At 43.9% G+C, this 19,271-nt stretch overlaps 1 protein-coding gene across 1 annotated transcript in view; it reads left to right on the forward strand.

Moving 5' to 3' along the window:
- Window positions 1–19,271, forward strand: part of itpr3 (inositol 1,4,5-trisphosphate receptor, type 3) — a 41,924-nt gene that overhangs the window by 13,455 nt on the left and 9,198 nt on the right. Inside the window, exons 7-42 of the mRNA XM_049016328.1 lie at window positions 264–347; window positions 458–604; window positions 879–974; window positions 1,314–1,358; window positions 2,580–2,722; window positions 3,838–3,937; window positions 4,328–4,488; window positions 4,997–5,138; window positions 5,824–5,967; window positions 6,265–6,437; window positions 6,658–6,777; window positions 7,011–7,199; window positions 7,443–7,694; window positions 8,082–8,226; window positions 8,348–8,492; window positions 9,257–9,453; window positions 9,851–9,971; window positions 11,020–11,074; window positions 11,161–11,326; window positions 11,609–11,791; window positions 12,473–12,547; window positions 12,701–12,820; window positions 12,926–13,048; window positions 13,162–13,362; window positions 14,149–14,400; window positions 14,542–14,667; window positions 14,760–14,885; window positions 15,578–15,698; window positions 15,846–16,015; window positions 16,765–16,913; window positions 17,205–17,313; window positions 17,387–17,471; window positions 17,566–17,741; window positions 18,111–18,270; window positions 18,617–18,759; window positions 19,055–19,255. Coding sequence (XP_048872285.1) covers window positions 264–347; window positions 458–604; window positions 879–974; window positions 1,314–1,358; window positions 2,580–2,722; window positions 3,838–3,937; window positions 4,328–4,488; window positions 4,997–5,138; window positions 5,824–5,967; window positions 6,265–6,437; window positions 6,658–6,777; window positions 7,011–7,199; window positions 7,443–7,694; window positions 8,082–8,226; window positions 8,348–8,492; window positions 9,257–9,453; window positions 9,851–9,971; window positions 11,020–11,074; window positions 11,161–11,326; window positions 11,609–11,791; window positions 12,473–12,547; window positions 12,701–12,820; window positions 12,926–13,048; window positions 13,162–13,362; window positions 14,149–14,400; window positions 14,542–14,667; window positions 14,760–14,885; window positions 15,578–15,698; window positions 15,846–16,015; window positions 16,765–16,913; window positions 17,205–17,313; window positions 17,387–17,471; window positions 17,566–17,741; window positions 18,111–18,270; window positions 18,617–18,759; window positions 19,055–19,255 — 5,145 coding nt within the window. The remainder of the gene's footprint in view (window positions 1–263; window positions 348–457; window positions 605–878; window positions 975–1,313; window positions 1,359–2,579; window positions 2,723–3,837; window positions 3,938–4,327; window positions 4,489–4,996; window positions 5,139–5,823; window positions 5,968–6,264; window positions 6,438–6,657; window positions 6,778–7,010; window positions 7,200–7,442; window positions 7,695–8,081; window positions 8,227–8,347; window positions 8,493–9,256; window positions 9,454–9,850; window positions 9,972–11,019; window positions 11,075–11,160; window positions 11,327–11,608; window positions 11,792–12,472; window positions 12,548–12,700; window positions 12,821–12,925; window positions 13,049–13,161; window positions 13,363–14,148; window positions 14,401–14,541; window positions 14,668–14,759; window positions 14,886–15,577; window positions 15,699–15,845; window positions 16,016–16,764; window positions 16,914–17,204; window positions 17,314–17,386; window positions 17,472–17,565; window positions 17,742–18,110; window positions 18,271–18,616; window positions 18,760–19,054; window positions 19,256–19,271) is intronic.

Genomic DNA, 19,271 nt, shown 5'->3' on the forward strand with positions numbered 1-19,271 from the left:
GAGAGGAAATAGCATATTGTATATATTAATGTAAAAAAAAAAATCGCTATACTGTATTTAAGTATATCCATCAAGCATGTACTTAAAATGGGAATTAGGTCAAATCTTTATGCCAGGGAAATGAAGTTCATGAAAACAAATTTAGAGGTATTAATGGACTTTTCCTAAATGCCACATATCATGCCATTAAAGGACCTGTTAGTTAACAAAGTGGTCGCTTTTCGAGCTGCATAATCAGCGTGCATTTGTGTCTCCCTCTGCAGGTCAACTCTGTGAACAGCAACACTAGCTGGAAGATCAACTTGTTTATGATGTTCAGTGATCATAAGGATGACGTCCTAAAAGGGGTGGGCTTTCTTCATGATCATCATCTTCATCATCATCATCATCATCACTGTTTTCTGTGTATCTTTGTGTGTGAGAGCAAAAGCGGTTAAAGCCTATTGTCTGCCATCAGGGCGACGTGGTGCGACTGTTTCACGCAGAGCAGGAGAAGTTTCTGACATGCGATGAGTACAAGTCCAAGCTGCACGTCTTTCTTCGGACAACACTGCGGCAATCTGCAACCTCTGCTACCAGCTCCAATGCATTGTGGGAAGTGGAGGTCTGCATGAGCACTTCATATGTAATGTGCAGAGGTGGCAATTTCAGGTCCAGAAATTCAGACCAGGATTTCATTTCAACCAACCAGTTGAGCATAAAGAATCAGAGTCACAGAATACTCAACTGGTTGGTTGAAACAAAATCCTGGTCTGGATTTTTTTTACTTTCTGGACATGAAATTTCCACCTCTGTTTTTTATGTGTTTTCAACATGAACTGTTTCATTACCTTTTAGTTGTCCATGATATCGATCAGCTGGTTTCCTTTGTCTTTCAGGTCGTGCACCATGACCCATGTCGAGGGGGGGCTGGTCACTGGAATAGCTTGTACCGCTTCAAGCATCTGGCCACAGGAAGCTACTTGGCTGCTGAGGTATGGCCAGCCAATGCAACAGGGACTTAAAGGTTAAAAATAGCTCCCCCATGTTTGAACTGGTCAGAGACACCAAATATATACGGTGCTTTTCTCTGTGCTGGTTTCAGTGGTGGAGAGATGATTTCAAAGTGGTCATGCAACCAAAGATTAATTTCAGTTCATTTATGTTGCTGTGCAAATCCCATTACGCTCTAACACATTAAAGACATTTTCAGTTCTTTAACCTTCATGATCACTCGTGTAACATGTTTAACATTATTCTGGGCCTACAGAGGCATGGCTACAGGATATACGTCATATACAGTAACAATGAGAAGATGTGTGTTATTTTTCTAGGAAAATCCAGGTTATAAAGGAGACAACACTGAGGGCCAGACTGTTGTGAGTAAATTGACTGAGCTTTTTTGTTGTATCCATTGCCACCTGTTGCTGGAAGTCCTGAGCAGGCATCAGAGCGGTTAGCAGCCCTTGAATGAGCTTCTGTAGTGGAGCTTGTGACAGCAATTCCAGGCTCATTATTGGTTTTTGAGCAGCTGAGCTTTGTCTTCCTAGCATCCTCTTTGTTTTAAATCCCTTTACAGTCCATGGTGGTTTGTGACATTTACAGCACTGCTTTGCAATAGAAACCACCGGGGCCAGAGACTACCTTCAGCTGGGCCACTTCAATGCCTAGCACTTCTCAGTGAGAAGCCCAAGGAATGGATTTGAAAGACTGCATTTAATTTGGTTAAAACAGCTAAATATATCTTTGGTTTATTGGTGTCTGACTTTGACATTGTTTTGACATCACCACATCGAGATGGGGGTCTAAAGAACTTAATCTCCCACCCATGCTAGCTTTGGGGTAAATACCTAATATTATTATTTTGTCTTTTGACTTGTGCTGGGTCATTTTTTTTGTAAAGCAAAAAACAAATAAATGCTTCTTAGTTCAGCCTCATTGTGATGTGATGCACCATGTTGCTTTGGTCTGCAGTGGAAAAATCATAAATGTTAGATTCCCAGATGGGGGTGCAATAGGTAGAGGACAAATATATAAATAGGTTTAAAAGTTACACCACTCAAAGTAAATATAGGCTAAAAGATTAATGGACAGCTATCAATGCTACATCTTTTTTAGATTTAACACTGTGTGTTAACCTAGGCCCATTTCATCAATGGTATTATTATTGGTCAATGGTTTGCTTAACAGATTCAAATTTAAATGATCATGTTCTGCTTTTGTTTCCATTTTGTGATGTCATTCCATTCAACATAAAATGGTCAAACTTTATCTCACCTAAACCTGGCGGTATGAATTGCCTTTTTGTGGCATGGCAGTATAGTTTGGATAAAGGCATGACAGGAGATTATTTGGATGAAAAGTGATTGGAAATTATGTGGGTTGCATGACGGAAAGTTAATCTAAATGACATGATACCAGAAGGTAAAGGTAAGATTCTCAGTTTTAAGTGTGAGTGTGGCATTGTGGGAAGGGGAGTGAGTGTGGCATGATGGGAAGGGGAGTGAGTGTGGCATGATGGGAAGGTGTGTTTTGCATAATGAGAAGGCATACTTTGAGAAGGATGTGAAGATGTGCTCATGCTATCCCTGCCTTTTCAGATGGACACTGGGCGCAGCAGCAAGAGGAACCTTGGGGAGAAGGTGAAGTACAAGCTAGTGGCAGTGTCCCATGGGAATGACATTGCATCACTCTTTGAGCTGGACCCTACTACCCTACAGAAAACGGACTCCTTCGTCCCCAGGTAGATGTTGCGAGAGAAATCTTGGCAATAAGTACGAGGGCTCAGTGGCCTGCACCTCTGCACCTTGGATCGGAAGACCACCAGTTTAGGTCTTGACAGAATAGTCACATGTCTGTGGGCCCTTGAGCAAAGCCCTTAGCCCCCAGCTCCAGGGGTTCTACGCACTAGCTGACCCTGTGCTGTGACCCCCAAGCTTGCTCTCACCTATATATGTGTCTGTGTGTCTCATGGAGAGCAAGATGGGGCAGGCGAAGAGATGTGCAGGTATTCCAGACTACCTATACTCCTACTTGTGGAAATGACAAGTAAATGTTCATAATAAGGTTGATAATAATAATGTATTCTAACCCCTTCAAATTCGTAAGGGTTAGGGGCAGTAGATCCCGTGCATGTATTTATTCATGAATAATGCTTGGTCATTGACCTCAACCCATAACAGTTTGCTAGCCTGAATGGTAGTATAGAGTATCTATTTATGACCAATTTCTAAACAAACAATACTGTACTGGACACTTTGCATGTCAAATTGCTTTGCTATTTCCTATCTAGACCTTTTCATATAATATACAAACCATCTAAATTAGTCTCCTGTGTGTACAAAGTTACTGCTGTGTGCATTGGGAGCACCACGATTTGGACACATTATTAATAATGCTAAATTAACGGCACTGAAAATTGAAAAAGTTATTGCAAGAAACTCGAGATTCCATGGTCACAAAAGCATCTAACACATGAGTGAGACTGGTTTCCGAGATGCATGTACTCAAGCCAAGTCTTTTAATATTAATCCTTAGGTTTTACTAATATTTATATATCATGCGATTTGATGTGACCCTAATCATTTTCAATACTGTTTTTGGCTAATGCATGGTCTTAGTTTCTGTGACCTTTCGGCGAGATCCAAAAATATTGCCATTTGATTGTTCGTGTTCACGCCCGTGAAAAATAAACCGTCAATGTCAAATGCGGAAATGTAAAGGGGTTACTGTATATTTCATATACGCTCGGCACAATGAAGCTGAGGGTTGCACTGCTGCTAAGGCAAAGTGAAAACTGAGGGACGCACAGACTGTCAGGATGCTGACTGCTACTCTGTCCGCTGTCACATTCGATAGGAACTCATATGTGCGTCTGCGTCACCTCTGCACCAACACCTGGATACAGAGCACCAACGTACCCATCGACTACACAGAAGAAAGACCTATCCGACTCATGGTGGGACCTGCCTCTTCTTACTCTGACGTTATTATCTTCCTCACTATTGCTGTCTGACTCCACCTTTATACATTTGATTTCACTGCTGTCTTCCACAACAAATCTACAAATATGTTTCTTTTCTCACTGTTGCCTTCACCTGAAGACCAGGCATTTAATTTCACTCTGCCAAAAATCACTTGGAACACACCTAGGTTAAGCCAGTGGTTCTCAAAGTCGGTCCTCAGGCCCCACTGCCCTGCTTGTTTTCCAGCTACCCCTGCAGTGGGGCCGAAGAACCACTGGGTTAAGCCAAAATGAAATAGCTGCATTGTATTTTTGTGAAAATTACATTCCGTAGAAACGCTGCGGTTTTCACCATTGAATTTCTGTCTTCTCGCTCCTAACCAGGTGGGTACCTGCCCCACAAAAGAGGACAAAGAGGCATTTGCCATCGTCTCTGTACCGGTGATGGAGATCCGTGACCTGGACTTCGCAAATGATGCTAGCATAATGTTGAGCAAAATGGTGGATCAGTTCAGCAGTGGTTTCATCAGTCAGAATGACAGAAGGTTATTGGATCGATATTTCTACATATCCGTCTTCCCAGCTTGGATGAGTGTTTAACACCAGACATAATCACAATACTACAAACAGACAGCTAGCTATTAAAAACAGTGGTCAGAGAGCAATTGCATTCCATATTCTGTCTTGATTCAGACATAGTGTAGATTCCTTTTACACCATACTCTAAGCAGAGAAGTAGGAAAAGGGTCAAGTGGATAGAGTTAATACACAGGAAAAATATGACAGTTAAAGATACTGATATAGCAATTATTTTAGCAAGGAATATTAAGGCATCAATACAAAAGTGGGTCTTCAGATTTTAGTCCATTCGCAAATTTAGGTGCCTTATGACTAGAATCATTACCGCTAACAGGTATGTTATTTATTTACAGAAATTCCAAAAAATACTGCCTGAGATTTAACGACAAATTTATTTTCTAACAAATTCTAACAGTAAAACATCACCAAGAGTGTCCGTTCAGTCACACTGGTCTTTCTCTCCACTGGTGACAGGTTTGCCATCAAACTGCTAGAGGACCTGGTGTTTTTTGTGGTGGACATGACCAACACTGGTCAGCCCGTGCTGGATGTGACCATGACCAAGCCCAACCGCGAAAGGCAAAAGCTCATGCGTGAGCAGAATATCCTTAAACAGGTGAGATCAAGACCTATGGTTTGAATCACGTGACCCAAAAGGTTTTGCAAAGAAAAAAAGTTTGTGAACCCCTTGGAGTTATTTGGATCTCTGCTTGAAAGGGTCCTAGAATGTGATCCGAATTTCATCGGAATTGAAGGAAACTTGCTAAGGAAAGTCTCAGACAACAAACACACACTGCAGTTTCTTTATTGAATAAATCGTTTAAACAATCAGGATTATTGATGGAGTCATTCTGGGAATCTTATGGATCCTATGCTAACTGCAAAGTGTGGACAACCAGGTTACAGCTTCCTGCATGAAGGCTGCTCTCCTGGGAAATGCTGCTGGGACAAATGAAGCTTTGCTTTTTACTGACGTGAGCTTAGGGAGCCAGAAGTGCCATCAGCTTGTCCACTCTGCTCTCTCTCTTTGGTCTTGGAAGCATTTTCTCTAGCCATTTTCTTTCTGGCTGCTATTCCTGATACTAAACCTCCCTGTCTTGACTTGCAAAGAGGGAGAGGATATAATCACTGCTTTGGTTCCCACTTAAGTTGTTCAGCAGGTGCTTCTTTCCAAAGTCATATGAGTCATACATATTTTACCAATACTAATCATTACTCTGAATTAACATTAAAACCCATGTAATATTGACCCTAGTATTGTTATCTCCCCTGTATGTATATTTCCTCCAACTGCTCTGTAGGTGTTTGGCCTTCTGAAAGCCCCATTCAAAGGCATACTACGCCTAGAGGAGCTATCAGACCAGAAGAACGCCCCTTACCAGTACATGCTCCGCCTCTGCTACCGGGTGTTGCGCCACTCGCAAGAGGACTATCGCAAGAACCAGGTGTGACTACAGCCAGGGGTGTGGTCAGTATTAATATGCCAGCCAGTGTCAGAGCTCTCTGTGTTTCTGAAACCAATAGAAGTGATTGAGTCTGGCTGACAGTGGAATACTGTAGCTGTATTTGCGTCCCCCGTTAATGACAGGATCCTCCATGCCTCACAAGACCAGTGATTGGGTTATTTGTGGATTTGATGGCCAGATTCTGAGGATATCGATATTGCATGACAATAACACTTCTGTAATGACTCCAGTGAGCTAATGAAGTTTAAGCACATCCATAACTGGTGTCTCCAACAGGAGCACATAGCCAAACAGTTTGGGGTGATGCAGGGTCAGATTGGCTATGACATACTGGCTGAGGACACCATCACAGCACTGCTGCACAACAATCGCAAACTGCTTGAGAAGCACATCACCAAGACAGAAGTGGAGACGTTTGTCAACCTGGTGCGGCGTAATCGGGAGCCCAGGTGAGGCTGGTTGGGCATGGAGCTAATGATAAAAAAATCATTTTCTGTGGACCCACTGTGTGTTGTTGATATTAGTAATATAGTGTATTTTAACTTGGGCGGCTGCTGTGAATGTGTTGATAGTACATTGTTGATCCACCGAGAAAGACTGAGAGACAGGTGCGTGTGAGTAGTGTGAAGGGAGAAACCCGAGTTGGTGATTGGTAACTTTTACCTAAAGGTTCCTGGATTATCTGTCAGACCTGTGTGTCTCCAACAATGTGGCCATACCTGTGACTCAGGAGCTCATCTGTAAGTGTGTTTTGGATCCGAAGAACTCAGACATCCTTATCAAGACTGAGTGAGTAAATAATAGCCAATATCAGAGTACTTTTCTGCAAATTGTGTTTGTTTTATCAGAATGAGCAACTGGAATTTTACTTAAAGCTGAACGAGAGGCTAGCAGTAAGTCTGTAATTCCAGCTTTGCGTGATAAGATGACACTGACAACATAAGAAATTCGAGGAGGCCCCTTGCTGTGTTTTCACTTTTCTTCTTCGGCCTGTGGCCGCGTGTATTCGTGCGTCTGTGCAGACGACGTCCTGCCAAGGAGGGGCCCCATTCCTCAAGGTACTCAAGCGAAGAGGATTTTGGAGATCTGGACGAGGTGTGGCTGCTCTGGATGGACAAAGCCAACGAAAAGCAGGAGAACAGCATCCACCAACTGGCACAGGGAGCTGGACAGGGCAATGCTCATGATGAGAATGTGCTGACTTACTACAGGTACACCCCCAGAGATACCATTACCGACACCCCCCCCCCAAAAAAAAAATGCATTACTCTCTCCCATTGAGGGTATCCCACAGAAAGAATACGCTCACAATCTGACAAAAAAAGACTATATTTATCATTTATACACAAAACACCCATTACCAAATATAAGTACATTCAATAGCTAGCAATAGGCAGTGTTTTCTTTGTAAATAAAAGCTTCATTCATGAATGGGGATCTATATCTCTTCCCAGGTACCAACTGAAGCTCTTTGCCCAGATGTGCCTAGACCGGCAATATTTGGCCATTGACGAGATTTCTAAGCAGCTGGATGTGGAGCTGATCTTTCTGTGCATGATGGATGAGCGTTTGCCCTATGATCTGCGTGCCTCCTTCTGCCGGCTCATGCTACATGCACACGTTGACCGTGACCCACAAGAGCTGGTGACTCCTGTCAAGTTTGCTCGCCTCTGGACTGAAATTCCTACCTCAATCACCATAAAAGAGTGAGTCCCCTTCCCGTGTTGCTGTGTTCTCTAGAGGGTACAGATGTAGAACATGCGTGTATTTTGTATCAGAAAACCACTGGGCCCCTCAGCAGGGCCCCCAGCTCTAAGGGTGCTGCACACTGACTGACCCTAGCTTTCTCTCACCTGTATTTGTGTGCATATGTCTCATGGACTGCAGATGGGGTAGGCGAAATTTCCCCAAAGAGATCAATGTATCTCTATTCTATTCTATTCTATTCTATTCTATTCTATTCTATTCTATTCTATTCTATTTTAGGAGTATAAAAGGATAATCAGTGAATATGCATTTGAATATGCTGGGAGATTTCATTAGTTGTCATGAACTGTTGAAATGTCTCTCTCTGTCTGTGCCTCCTTTCTTAGCTATGACTCCAACATGGATGACACTCGTGACAACAAGAAAAACAAATTTGCCAACACCATCTCTTTTATGGAGGAGTACCTCAACCAAGTACTCAACGATGACCTCCCCTTCGCCATCAAAGAGAAAAACAAGCTCACCTATGAGGTGAACCCCTCTTACCTTCCTTTTCCCATCTGGAATAACAATCCACTTACACTCACGGTTGCCCTGTCCTGCCTTCATATGACGACTGCACAACCTCTTTCACTTTTTTTTGCTTCCCCAGGTGGTGAGTCTGGCCAGACACCTTATTTATTTTGGGTTCTACAGCTTCTTTGAGCTACTGAGACTGACCCGCACGCTGCTTGGTATCATCGACTGCACCCCCAGCCAGATGCTGATGAATCCCATGTTCAACGATGATGGCAGTGGTAAGGTGCTAAAGCGGATACTGGATGAGAAGGGCTGTTATTCTCCAAGCCGAGAATATAAATCGATGCAGTATGTGTCCTTTGTCTAAGACTCAAAGTCGTAACATGCACCATGGTCTCATAATCATGGAAATGAGTAACTTTAGTGTTGGGTAGAGGTTGTACGCAAAGCACGAACCTTGAGTACAGATTAGACTAATATTTATTTAGTCTGCATTTTTATCTCACACCATTAAATATATTTGCTACCATTATACATTTAACAAATTATAGTAGAGTGCAGGGTAGGCTACCAGGATCCTGGAGTGCTGATATCCAGCAGGTTTTCTATCCTACCTGATGAGTTACTATCTGCCTGAGATCAGGTGTGGTTCATCAGAGAGCAGGTAGGATGGAAAACCTACTGGATGCCAACACTCCAGGATCAGGGTTGCCTACCCTTGCTATAGTGTATCTTGTAATGTTTATGTCAGGTAAGATAGAAGAGCATTTTAGTGAAACTAGGAAAGTATGAAGGTAAGTTTAAAGTAGGGGTCTCCAACTCCGGGCCTGAAGAGCTACTATCCAGTAGGTTTTCTGTCCCACTTGGCTTCTGATGAGCCAAACCTGTTCCTGGTATCTACCTGAGAGCAGGTGTGGCTCATCAGAAGCTGGTAGGATAGAAAACCTACTGGACGGTAGCCCTCCAGGACCGGAGTTGGAGACCCCTGGTGTAAAGAGTATAAGAGAAGAGTAGAAAGTAAGAATACCCAAAATCACTCTAGGGAAGAATATGAAGCGCTCCATCCACCACATGGGGCAGATGATGACCACAATGGTGCTGAGTCGTAAGCAGTCACTGTTCAGTGGCGGAAGTAGGTCCAGCCTGGGGGCAGAGGCGCTGGGCCGCACCAAGGACAGCATCGACCAGCAGGATGTCACCGTCATGGACACTAAACTGAAGATCCTGGAGATCCTGCAGGTGGGCAGCCGATGGAAGCATACTTTCAGAGCCAGAACAGAATGCTATGTGTAGTGACAGGCTTTCAAGTCCAGCTATAGATAAGCTGAGAAATTTGGTGGTTGTGTATTTCAGCCAGCAAACCTAATTCCAACAGTCCTTGCACTGACTTGCACTTTTTATATAACATCTCAACAACTCGTCCACATTTTATATATTAAGCAAATTATATGTGATCATTGTCTTGTCTTGTTTTAACTGTGTCTATACATACTCTATGTATGTGAGCCACTTACAACTGGAGACAAATTCTCTGTATGTGTGAACATACTTGGCCAAAACAAAGCTGATTCTGATTCTGAATGAGAAGTGATGAGTTTCCTCCTCCTTCCCTGCATTCCATTCACCTCTTTTCCAGTTCATCCTCAATGTCAGGCTGGACTACCGGCTGTCCTTCCTGCTCTCCGTCTTCAAGAAGGAGTTTGTGGAGGTGTTCCCCATGGAGGATGCAGATGCCACCACAGCCATGGAACTATCAGGTAACCCAGCTAGTATTCTTCTGGGCAGCTCCATGGAGAACCTGTCATATTGGTCTGATTGCAAGAGTGTCACCAGTAACTCACCACATACCCTTAAACCAATGTTTCCCAATCCGGTCCTCGGGGACCTGCAGACGGTCCACATTTTTACCCTGAGAGGGAGCAAAAATGTGGACTGTCTGGCAGGGAGTTGGGAGGGAGCAAAAACATGGACTGGCTGTGGGTACCTGAGGAGCTTATTGGGAAACATTGATTTGAACTGTTATTTTGATCAACCACGTCACAGACTGGATGCAAGGAAATTTGTAACTTACGCCATACACTTTTATTATAAAACAAGGGCCATAAGTATTCAAAATTATATTTGAATATCATGATCATAAAACAGTGTGTGGAAAGCTCTTAAAAACCCTACAAGCTAATCATTCATGGTTGTAAGTAGGATGATAATCCTCTCAGCAGAATATGGCATTTTTTGGGTATTTTTAGGGCATTTTACAAGTGTAATACATTTAGGTTTCAGGGGAAAATGTAACATGTTTCCATATGCATTTCTGAAGAAGGTTTTATAATATACTTGAAGGACAATTGTATTGGGATACCTGGCCATTACACCAACGAAAACTTGTATGACATCCCATTCTAAATGTATATGCATTAATATGGAGTTAGTCACCCCCTTTGTAGCTACAACAGCTACCACTCTTCTGGGAAGGCTTTCCACAGGATAGATTTTTTTGCCCTTTCATTCAGAAGACCACTGAATACCTTTAGATGGACTAGAACAGAGATTACAAAGCCAGACCTTGATGTGCCTGACCTCACATCACATCCATCAGAACATCATTGCCTGTCCTCAGAAATGCTCTTCTGGGTGAAGAAGAGTAGTAGCAGTTATGGCTGCAAAGGGGGAAAAACTCCATATTGGTGCCCATGGGATGTCATAAAAGTTCCTGTATGTTCCTGTAAGTTCCCAGGTGTCCTAATACTATTGACCGTATATTATGTATTCAGCTTTTGATCCGATCTGTATTCTGTCTCTTGGCAGCAACTATAAACCTGCAGCGTATAGGGGAGCAGGCAGAAGCTATGTTTGGAGTTGGGTAGGTGGCATTGGAACAATTTTCTGGAGAATCCAGGGCGAAGAAGCAAGTATGGGAGGATTTGAGATTTTATTGATGTAACACAGGAAAGAGAACAGCATCCTGGAGGTGGACGATGAGGGCGGACGCATGTTCCTGCGAGTGCTTGTCCACCTCATCATGCATGACTATCCACCACTAATCTCTGGTGCCCTGCAGCTCCTCTTCAAACACTTCAGCCAGAGGCAGGAGGTCCTGCACACATTCAAACAGGTATACCTGCTAGGCAGCACTGTCCATGACCTGTGAGGTAGCCGTAGCACGAACCTAACAGTGTATATAATTTATAATATGATGAATATCTCACTGGTGACAACACTGTTCAGCATGCAGTCTGCACACCCCATATATGACACCAATCAATCGAAAATACACTTTAAATTTATATACAGTATCACTCTTCAACAAATATGAAGTAACCCTGACCAGAAATGCTGCCCTAGGGTACGTACCAGTGCTGTTTCCCAATCTGTCTCTGTCCCGGCTGGTGGGTAGGTTCAGCTGCTAATTTCCAGTCAAGATGTGGAGAACTTCAAGCTCATAAAACGTGACCTGGACCGCCTGCGCACCATTGTGGAAAAGTCCGAGCTCTGGGTGGAGAAGAAGGGCAGTTCCGGTGGGGGAGACAGCAAAAAGGACAGCGAAAAGAGCAAGGACAAGGACAAGGAACCAGTCAAAGTAAAAACCATGTTCTTTTACTCCTTTTGTAATTTGTCTGACTGTTTTCTGAGGCTGGGGAAGGCGTCTTGACAGTTTGACTGTATTTCGCTGTGCCACACCCTGTGACATCATCGCGGTGCCACACCCTGTGACATCATCGCGGTGCACATCCATGTGTGTTTTTTGCTGGGTTCTGCTGCAGGAAGGATAAGCACAATCAGTCACCCAGAACAGCGTAATAGCTTAAAATGTGTAAGGTTTTATTTTTTCCTGAGCCTCAGCTCTGTGCCTATATTATTAACTGACTGACTACAAAAGACAGTATTTCTTTGCACAATATTGCCAATTTCTGCAAATTTTCCACAAAAAAGTTTGTAGAATTGCACCACAGATTAAAAAAAACTGCAAAATCAAACATTTTTGGCCACAACAATCACCAACAAAAACTTAAGATTAGGTTTTACAGAATGCCTGCTTTATTCAGGCCATCAAGGCCAGAATCAGCATGTATTTCTGCAGGTTAATGTCTGTTTCTCCATTCCAGAATTTTTGACTGATATTAGTCATGAATAAAATCGGAGTAACAATGAAGGACAATGCTGAGATAAGGGTGGAGGAAAGGAGATGTTGAGATGTGGGGATGATGCTGAAATGGCAGTGTTGTGATCAGGGTGTTCAGTCTGTGTCATGTTTCCCCAGTCAGGTCCTGAGGATGCTGCTACCAAGAAAGAGAAGATGGAGAAGAACAGCGAGAACTACCAAGCTGTCAAGGAGGTGCGGGATGATTCTGCAGTTCACCTGGAAATGAATGAAAGACCCTCTGGATCAGACTTAGAATCCGCTGTCTCTGTTCGTTGTAACCTGTCCCTGTGCATTTGGGGTGCATGATCTTTAACACCTAGTCATTCAAATATCTGTAACCTGCAGATCTTGGAGGGATTGAATAAGATGTGTAGCTCTGGTGTGTGGAAGAAGCAACAACGTCTACTAAAGAACATGGGGGCCCACAAAGTAATGCTGGACCTTCTGCAGGTGTCCTATGACAAGGTGAGCCCTGCTGTGCTCCTTTGGTCTGCAGATTGTCAAAATGGTGGAATCATGTATTTTATTGTGTTATTCGTGCATCATGTTGAGTCATTGATTTTTTTACAGAATGACACTAAGATGCAGGAGATCATAAAGTACACCCACCAGTTCTTGCAGAAGTTTTGTATGGGGAATGCAGAGAACCAGGCTCTCCTGCACAAGCACTTGAATCTTTTCCTTAATCCTGGGGTTAGTAGTTGCCAGAAGATGGTGAGAATTCCATGGTTTGGAAGTGGGAGTTTCTCCTTGGATTTAGCAACAGCTTTACATGATTTTTCCTTTGTGTCCTCTTCCCTTCTCAGTTGTTGGAGGCAGAAACTGTTCAGCAGATCTTCAGCAACAACTACCAGCTGTGCACGGAAATCAGTGAGCCAGTCCTGCAGCACTTCATTCACTGTCTAGCCACACGGGGGCGCCATGTGCAGTACATCAACTTCCTGCACACCATCATCAAGGCTGAGGGGAAATATGTCAAGAAGTGTCAGGACATGATCATGACCGAGGTGAGGCTGAGCCTGGAAATTAACAGGCTGTGTGCTGTTGCCTGTCAATACTGCAGTGGTATGTCCCCCAGGCTATGAAATATATCACAGTGTCAGTACTGCAGTGGTCTGTCGCCCAGGTTCTGAAATATATCAGTGTCTGTACTGCAGTGGTCTGATCTTTAGTGTATGAAATATATCAGAATGTCAGTACTGCAGTGGTCTGTCCCCAAAGCTATGAAATATATCAGTGTCAGTACTGCAGTGGTCTGTCCCTTAGTGTATAAAATATATCAGAGTGTCAGTACTACACACCTTTGTTGCCTTGGCTTTGGATACAAACTAAGTTATCAGTACTGCATTCCTCGCCAACACTTGAGGGTGTACCAGTACATTCTTACTTAGGACATTAATTAAGCAGTAACTAAGTGTTAGTTACATAATGATTCCATGTTCGTTCATCATTAATCAATCATGACAGTTTATTTTATACAGAAGCTGAATTAGTTCATGATTTGTTTTTGGGTAGTGACTGAGTAAGTAAGTTATTTGTGCCCCCTCAAGTAAAGTATTATTCCTGGTGTCTCAATGTCTTGGATTGTGGTGACCAGTATTGCAGAACAGTACTTTCTAACCTTTCACTGAAAACACATATTCAGTCTGTTGATTCCCCAAATTCCTGAACAGAAAGTGCAGCTATATCATTAATATTAGCTTGAGACGACAAAAAGTCATTTTGATTATTAACACCATTTGATTTTGTTGCACACACTGGCATCTAACGGCTGTCGTTATGGGCTGCTCTAGCTGAGCAATGCTGGTGAGGACGTGCTGGTTTTCTACAACGACAAGACGTCCTTTGCCACCATGCTGGAACTGATGGCGTTATCACGAGAGGGCATAAAGGAAGGCAGCCCACTGCGCTACCACATTGCCCTGGTGGACCTGCTGGCTGCCTGTGCTGAGGGCAAGAATGTGTACACTGAGATCAAGTGCACGTCACTGCTCCCCCTAGAGGACATTGTCAATGTGGTCACCCACGAGGACTGCATCACAGAGGTCTCCCTTCACCCTACCTGTTTCTTATGTATAAACTTTTACAATCTTCATTACAAGAGTGAACTGTGCATCTCTGGTAAACCTTACACATTTTAAACTATTGCGCTGTTCTGGGTGACTGATTGTGCTCATTGTCTACAGGTGAAGATTGCCTATGTGAACTTTGTGAACCACTGCTATGTGGACACAGAAGTGGAAATGAAGGAGATTTACACCAGTAATCACATCTGGAACCTGTTTGAGAACTTCACAGTGGACATGGCTAGAGTAAGTAGTCAGACAGGGTGTCTCATGTAAAGCTTATCAGCCACCTCAGTTGGATATGTGAATGAAAGCCGTCCCTCATCTCCTGCTCGCAGGTGTGCAGCAACCGAGAGAAGCGCTTCTCCGACCCGGTGCTAGAGAAGTACGTCATCAATGTGGTGCTGGACACCATCAATGCATTCTTCAGCTCCCCGTTTTCTGAAAACAGCACTTCCCTGCAGGTAAATGGCAGGTGACCTATGCAGGCTCCACTATGTGCAAATATGTGCCTACAGTACCTGTATATGCATTCATTTGGTATGTGCCTGTATATGCATGTACAGGTATGTAGCTTCAGACAATATTCATACTTCCTGGAATATCAGCAAAATTGATTTACGCGATGCATTGCAATAGTTTCCGAGATAGGAATGCTATGTCATGTCTTGATTCCCATTTTCTAAATTATGCTTTAATGTCTTTTCCCTGTATTGTATTGTATTATCTTACCTTCACTGTGGATAGGATGGTGGTGCAGTGGTTAGCACTGTAGTGCACTGGTTAGCACTGTTGCCTCACACATCTGGGACCAGAGTCTGAGTATCTGCCATGTCTCCATGTGTGTGAAGTTTGCATGCTCTCCTCGTGTCATTGTAGGGTTTCTTCTGGGTGCTCCAGTTTTCCCCCCATGGTCCAAAAACATGCTGAGGTTAATTGAAGTTAGCTAATTGTCCATAGGTGTGCCTGTGTGAGTGAATGGTGTGTGAGCGTGCTCTGTAATGGGTTGGCGCCTCATCCTGGGTTGTTCCCTGCCGGGACAGGCTCCGGACCCTCCACGACCCTGAGTAGGACAAGTGGTTACAAAAAACGGATGGATGGATGCATTCGCTGTGCTTGAAATAGCACAGTAAATGTGTCTTTTGTCGCTTGTTAGACCCACCATACCATAGTGATCCAGCTGTTGCAGTCCGCCACACGGCTTCTCGATTGCCCCTGGCTGCAGGCACAGCACCGTGGCCTTGTGGAGTCCTGCATCCGGACACTGGTCATGACTGGTAAGGGGCAATAGCGCACGTGTGCGTGTAATGCATTACGACCGTCAACGTTTGTAAGGCTTGGTACGGTACCAGTTACCCATCATAGCTCTCTGCTCTTTCCACCTCCTCATCCCTTCCCCTGACACCCCTACCCTCACTGAGCAGTCAAGTCTGCAGGGGTGACTGTGGAGCTGAGCGCCCAGGTGAAAAATATACTGAACAACCCCGGTACTCTGTCTCGCACTAATCCCAACTACAAGAACCCCTCAAGGGCAAACCGTCCCCCCATCCCCAGCAGCCCCTGGGACTACAAGAACATAATAGAAAAGCTGCAGGTAAGCTCAGTCCCTCCCTAAGAAATATCTCAAGAGCTGGGACATCAAGAACATCACAAAGGAACTTCTGGTCCTAACTGAGATATATGCCACTGTGACCTAGTAGAAGCCTTTACCAGAAAACCCATTTTTTGTTGGAATTTCCGATAAACACAGTGAAGTCCTGAGGCCTTAAGGTTTCATTCTTGGCTCACACATGTCTGCGTGTATGGAGTTTGCATGTTCTCCCCATGTTTGTCGCTTCCCACTCATTCTCTAGCGCAGTTACAGATGATGCCCTTTACCACCTACGCCATGCTTCCTGAGATACACACCAAGAATGCAAAAATCATACTTGTGGTCTTTGCAAGACCAGTCTTGCTAACTTGCCTCCCAAGGACAAACTTGGGGAGCAATGAATTATGGGACTGGTCTCATTTACCAATCATGCAACTGATATTTGGGGCAGGGTAATAACGTCATCCAGGGGTTTTTACTGCCCTTTGTACCTGTGTTCTTCGTATTGGAACTGGTCTTCAGCAATGGAAGATAATGTAAAATGAGCAATCTAGAACAGAAGAATGGTCAAATATGCATGTTAAGAAACACCCATAGACTCAAGGCTCAGCGTAAGTGATCATGATGACTGGATTATTTCATTGCACTGTAGAGTTGAATTACTTGCTGACACAGAAGCCCCCAGCAGCCTTTTGGTTAGTTACCCCTCCATAAACAGTGTGCTGTCTGCTGCATGGCCTGTCATATGTTAGGATGTGATAAACACCCTGGAGAATCGCCTGAAGCCGTTGGTGGACGCCGAGCTTTCGGTACTGGTAGATGTACTGCAGCATCCTGAGCTGCTCTTCCTGGAAGGTACAGAGGCCCGTGCACGCTGTGAGACAGGGGGCTTCATCTCTAAGTGAGTGTTTGTTTTGTCTGTGTTTCTGTGGGTGGGTGGGTGTATGCCAGGGCCTGCATGACGTATTCGGCATGAGATATTCATTAAAATGTAATACATCTGTGCATGTTCATGCATGCAGCATACAAGTTGCCTTGCGTGAAATGTAGGTGTCATTCTATGTATAACATGTTGCTCTGTTTATAAAGCAGATTTATCATGTGTGCGACGCATGCATGTTGGTGGGCTTTCGAACTCTGCTTTGTGCATGTGTTAACGTCACTCTTCATGTTGTGCACCTTGGCTACCTAGGCTCATACTGCACACCAAGTCCCTCATGTCCTCAGAGGAGAAGCTGTGCATCAAGGTCCTGAGGACACTGCAAGAGATGCTGATTCACACGTACACCTTTGATGACAAGGTAAAAGTCTTGATTCTTGAAGGGCATGTGTTGTGTCACCCGATGGCTGACTGGAGATGCCGTTTCCCGACAGGGTACAGCTCTGAGGAAGGTGCTGTTACAGAACTACCTCTTCAACAAAAAGGGCAACAGCAAAGGGGAATTAGGGGAACTGGGAGGTAAATTTCTTTTGCTTCTCATTTATGTGTGTGTTTGTGTAAGCAGACATAGTTGTGTGTATTTGTTTCTTTATTTGTATGTCTGTGTATGGAGGACTGGAGCTGGAGAGGGACTGGGCAGCGGTGGCGGCGGCCCAGTGCCATTTGGACAGGGAGGGAGGCACGCGACTCTTCATTGACCTCATCATGAGCACCAAGAACGAGAATATCTTCCAGGAGAGCATTCAGCTAGCCATCTGCCTGCTTGAGGGAGGCAACACGGAGATCCAGGCAGGGATATTATCTAATGAAGCCTCGTGGCAAACACACACGGCACACATGGGCATGTTTTGTCTTTAAAGACAATTCCGCGTAGCTTGAAAAGTTATTGTTTAATTGTGTGAGACTGTAAATTCTTAAAAGAATACGATATTTAATGCTTTTAGATCCTTAAGAAAGAAATTGATTTGAGGCGATGTGCCCTTAGTGTGTTTTCTGCTTTCGTAGGTTATATTTTTCAAAGTGTTTTGTACATTTGTACAATATAATATATATACACTCGTAGCTGTAAAAGTTTTCTCAGTGGATTAGGAACTTCAGCTTTGTAAACATCTGAGATGGTTCTAAGGAGATTCGATCCTGACCCCAACTTGCTTTTAGAATTCCTTCTACAAGCTGATGATGGGGGACAACAAGTCAGAGAAGTTTTTCAAGGTTCTCCATGACCGAATAAAAAATGCCCAGCTGGATATCAAGGCCACTGTGTCTGTCAACGTGGGCGAGATGACCAACAAAGCTAAAGACAGGGAGTTGGACCCTGGTGAGACAAATGTCATTAAGGGTTTGTCTTAGTTGGATAGGTACTTAAAGAAGTGTGAATTTTCTGAGTTCTAACAATTTTCCCGCAGCACTTCTTACAGATGAGAGCTGAATTGGAATGTCGCGTTTTAGTCAAAGGTCTTTTTGAATTGGTTTATGTTTTATTAAGATGGGTAACTGGCAAATTTCTGGTCTTTACTGAAATAAACCTTGCTTTTCTGATCTTATGAAATATATAGCAAAAAAGAATCCATAGATGCCACACAGGTTAGGCTGACTTCGAGTCATGGTATCACAGTGCCAACGGTCCTTGCATGTAGACACCTAACCCAGTGTTTCTCCTCCAGCAGAGTCCCAGTCGCTAGAGCCTGCACAGGGTTCCATGGACATGCGGGAGGCGGAGATGGAGATGGGCCCAGCCATCAGCATTATGAAACCCATCCTGCGATTCCTGCAACTGCTTTGTGAGAACCACAATCTGGATCTGCAGGTTGGTAATGCTGGGATCATGAGAAGATGCAAGGATTGTCTTAAGGAAAGAGGAATCATGTCGAAATATTTATATTAAAGATTTGCAGAAAAAATGTAACATCGTCACAGGAGCTAATGCGTAAATCACAGTAAGTAATAAAACGTTTCTCTCTTTCTGTAGATACTGCCTGTCATACGTTAGCTATCATACTCATCTCACCCTTGATCTCTTCTGTTGAACTCAAATTCAGCTTGGAGCTTCCTCCAATAGCTTTCAGTCTGCCTGACCAGTACACTTTTATTGCCCATGCTAGAACTTCCTACGCTGTCAGAACAACAAGACCAACTATAATCTGGTGTGTGAGACACTACAGTTTATGGACATCATGTGTGGTAGCACTACTGGTGGCCTGGGCCTACTGGGCCTCTACATTAATGAAGGCAATGTGGGCCTGATCATCCAGTCCCTGGAGACACTCACTGAGTACTGCCAAGGACCATGCCAGGAGAACCAGGTAGGCTTACCTAATT

The sequence above is a fragment of the Brienomyrus brachyistius genome, chromosome 6, assembly GCF_023856365.1.
Source record: "Brienomyrus brachyistius isolate T26 chromosome 6, BBRACH_0.4, whole genome shotgun sequence".
NCBI lineage: Eukaryota > Metazoa > Chordata > Actinopteri > Osteoglossiformes > Mormyridae > Brienomyrus > Brienomyrus brachyistius.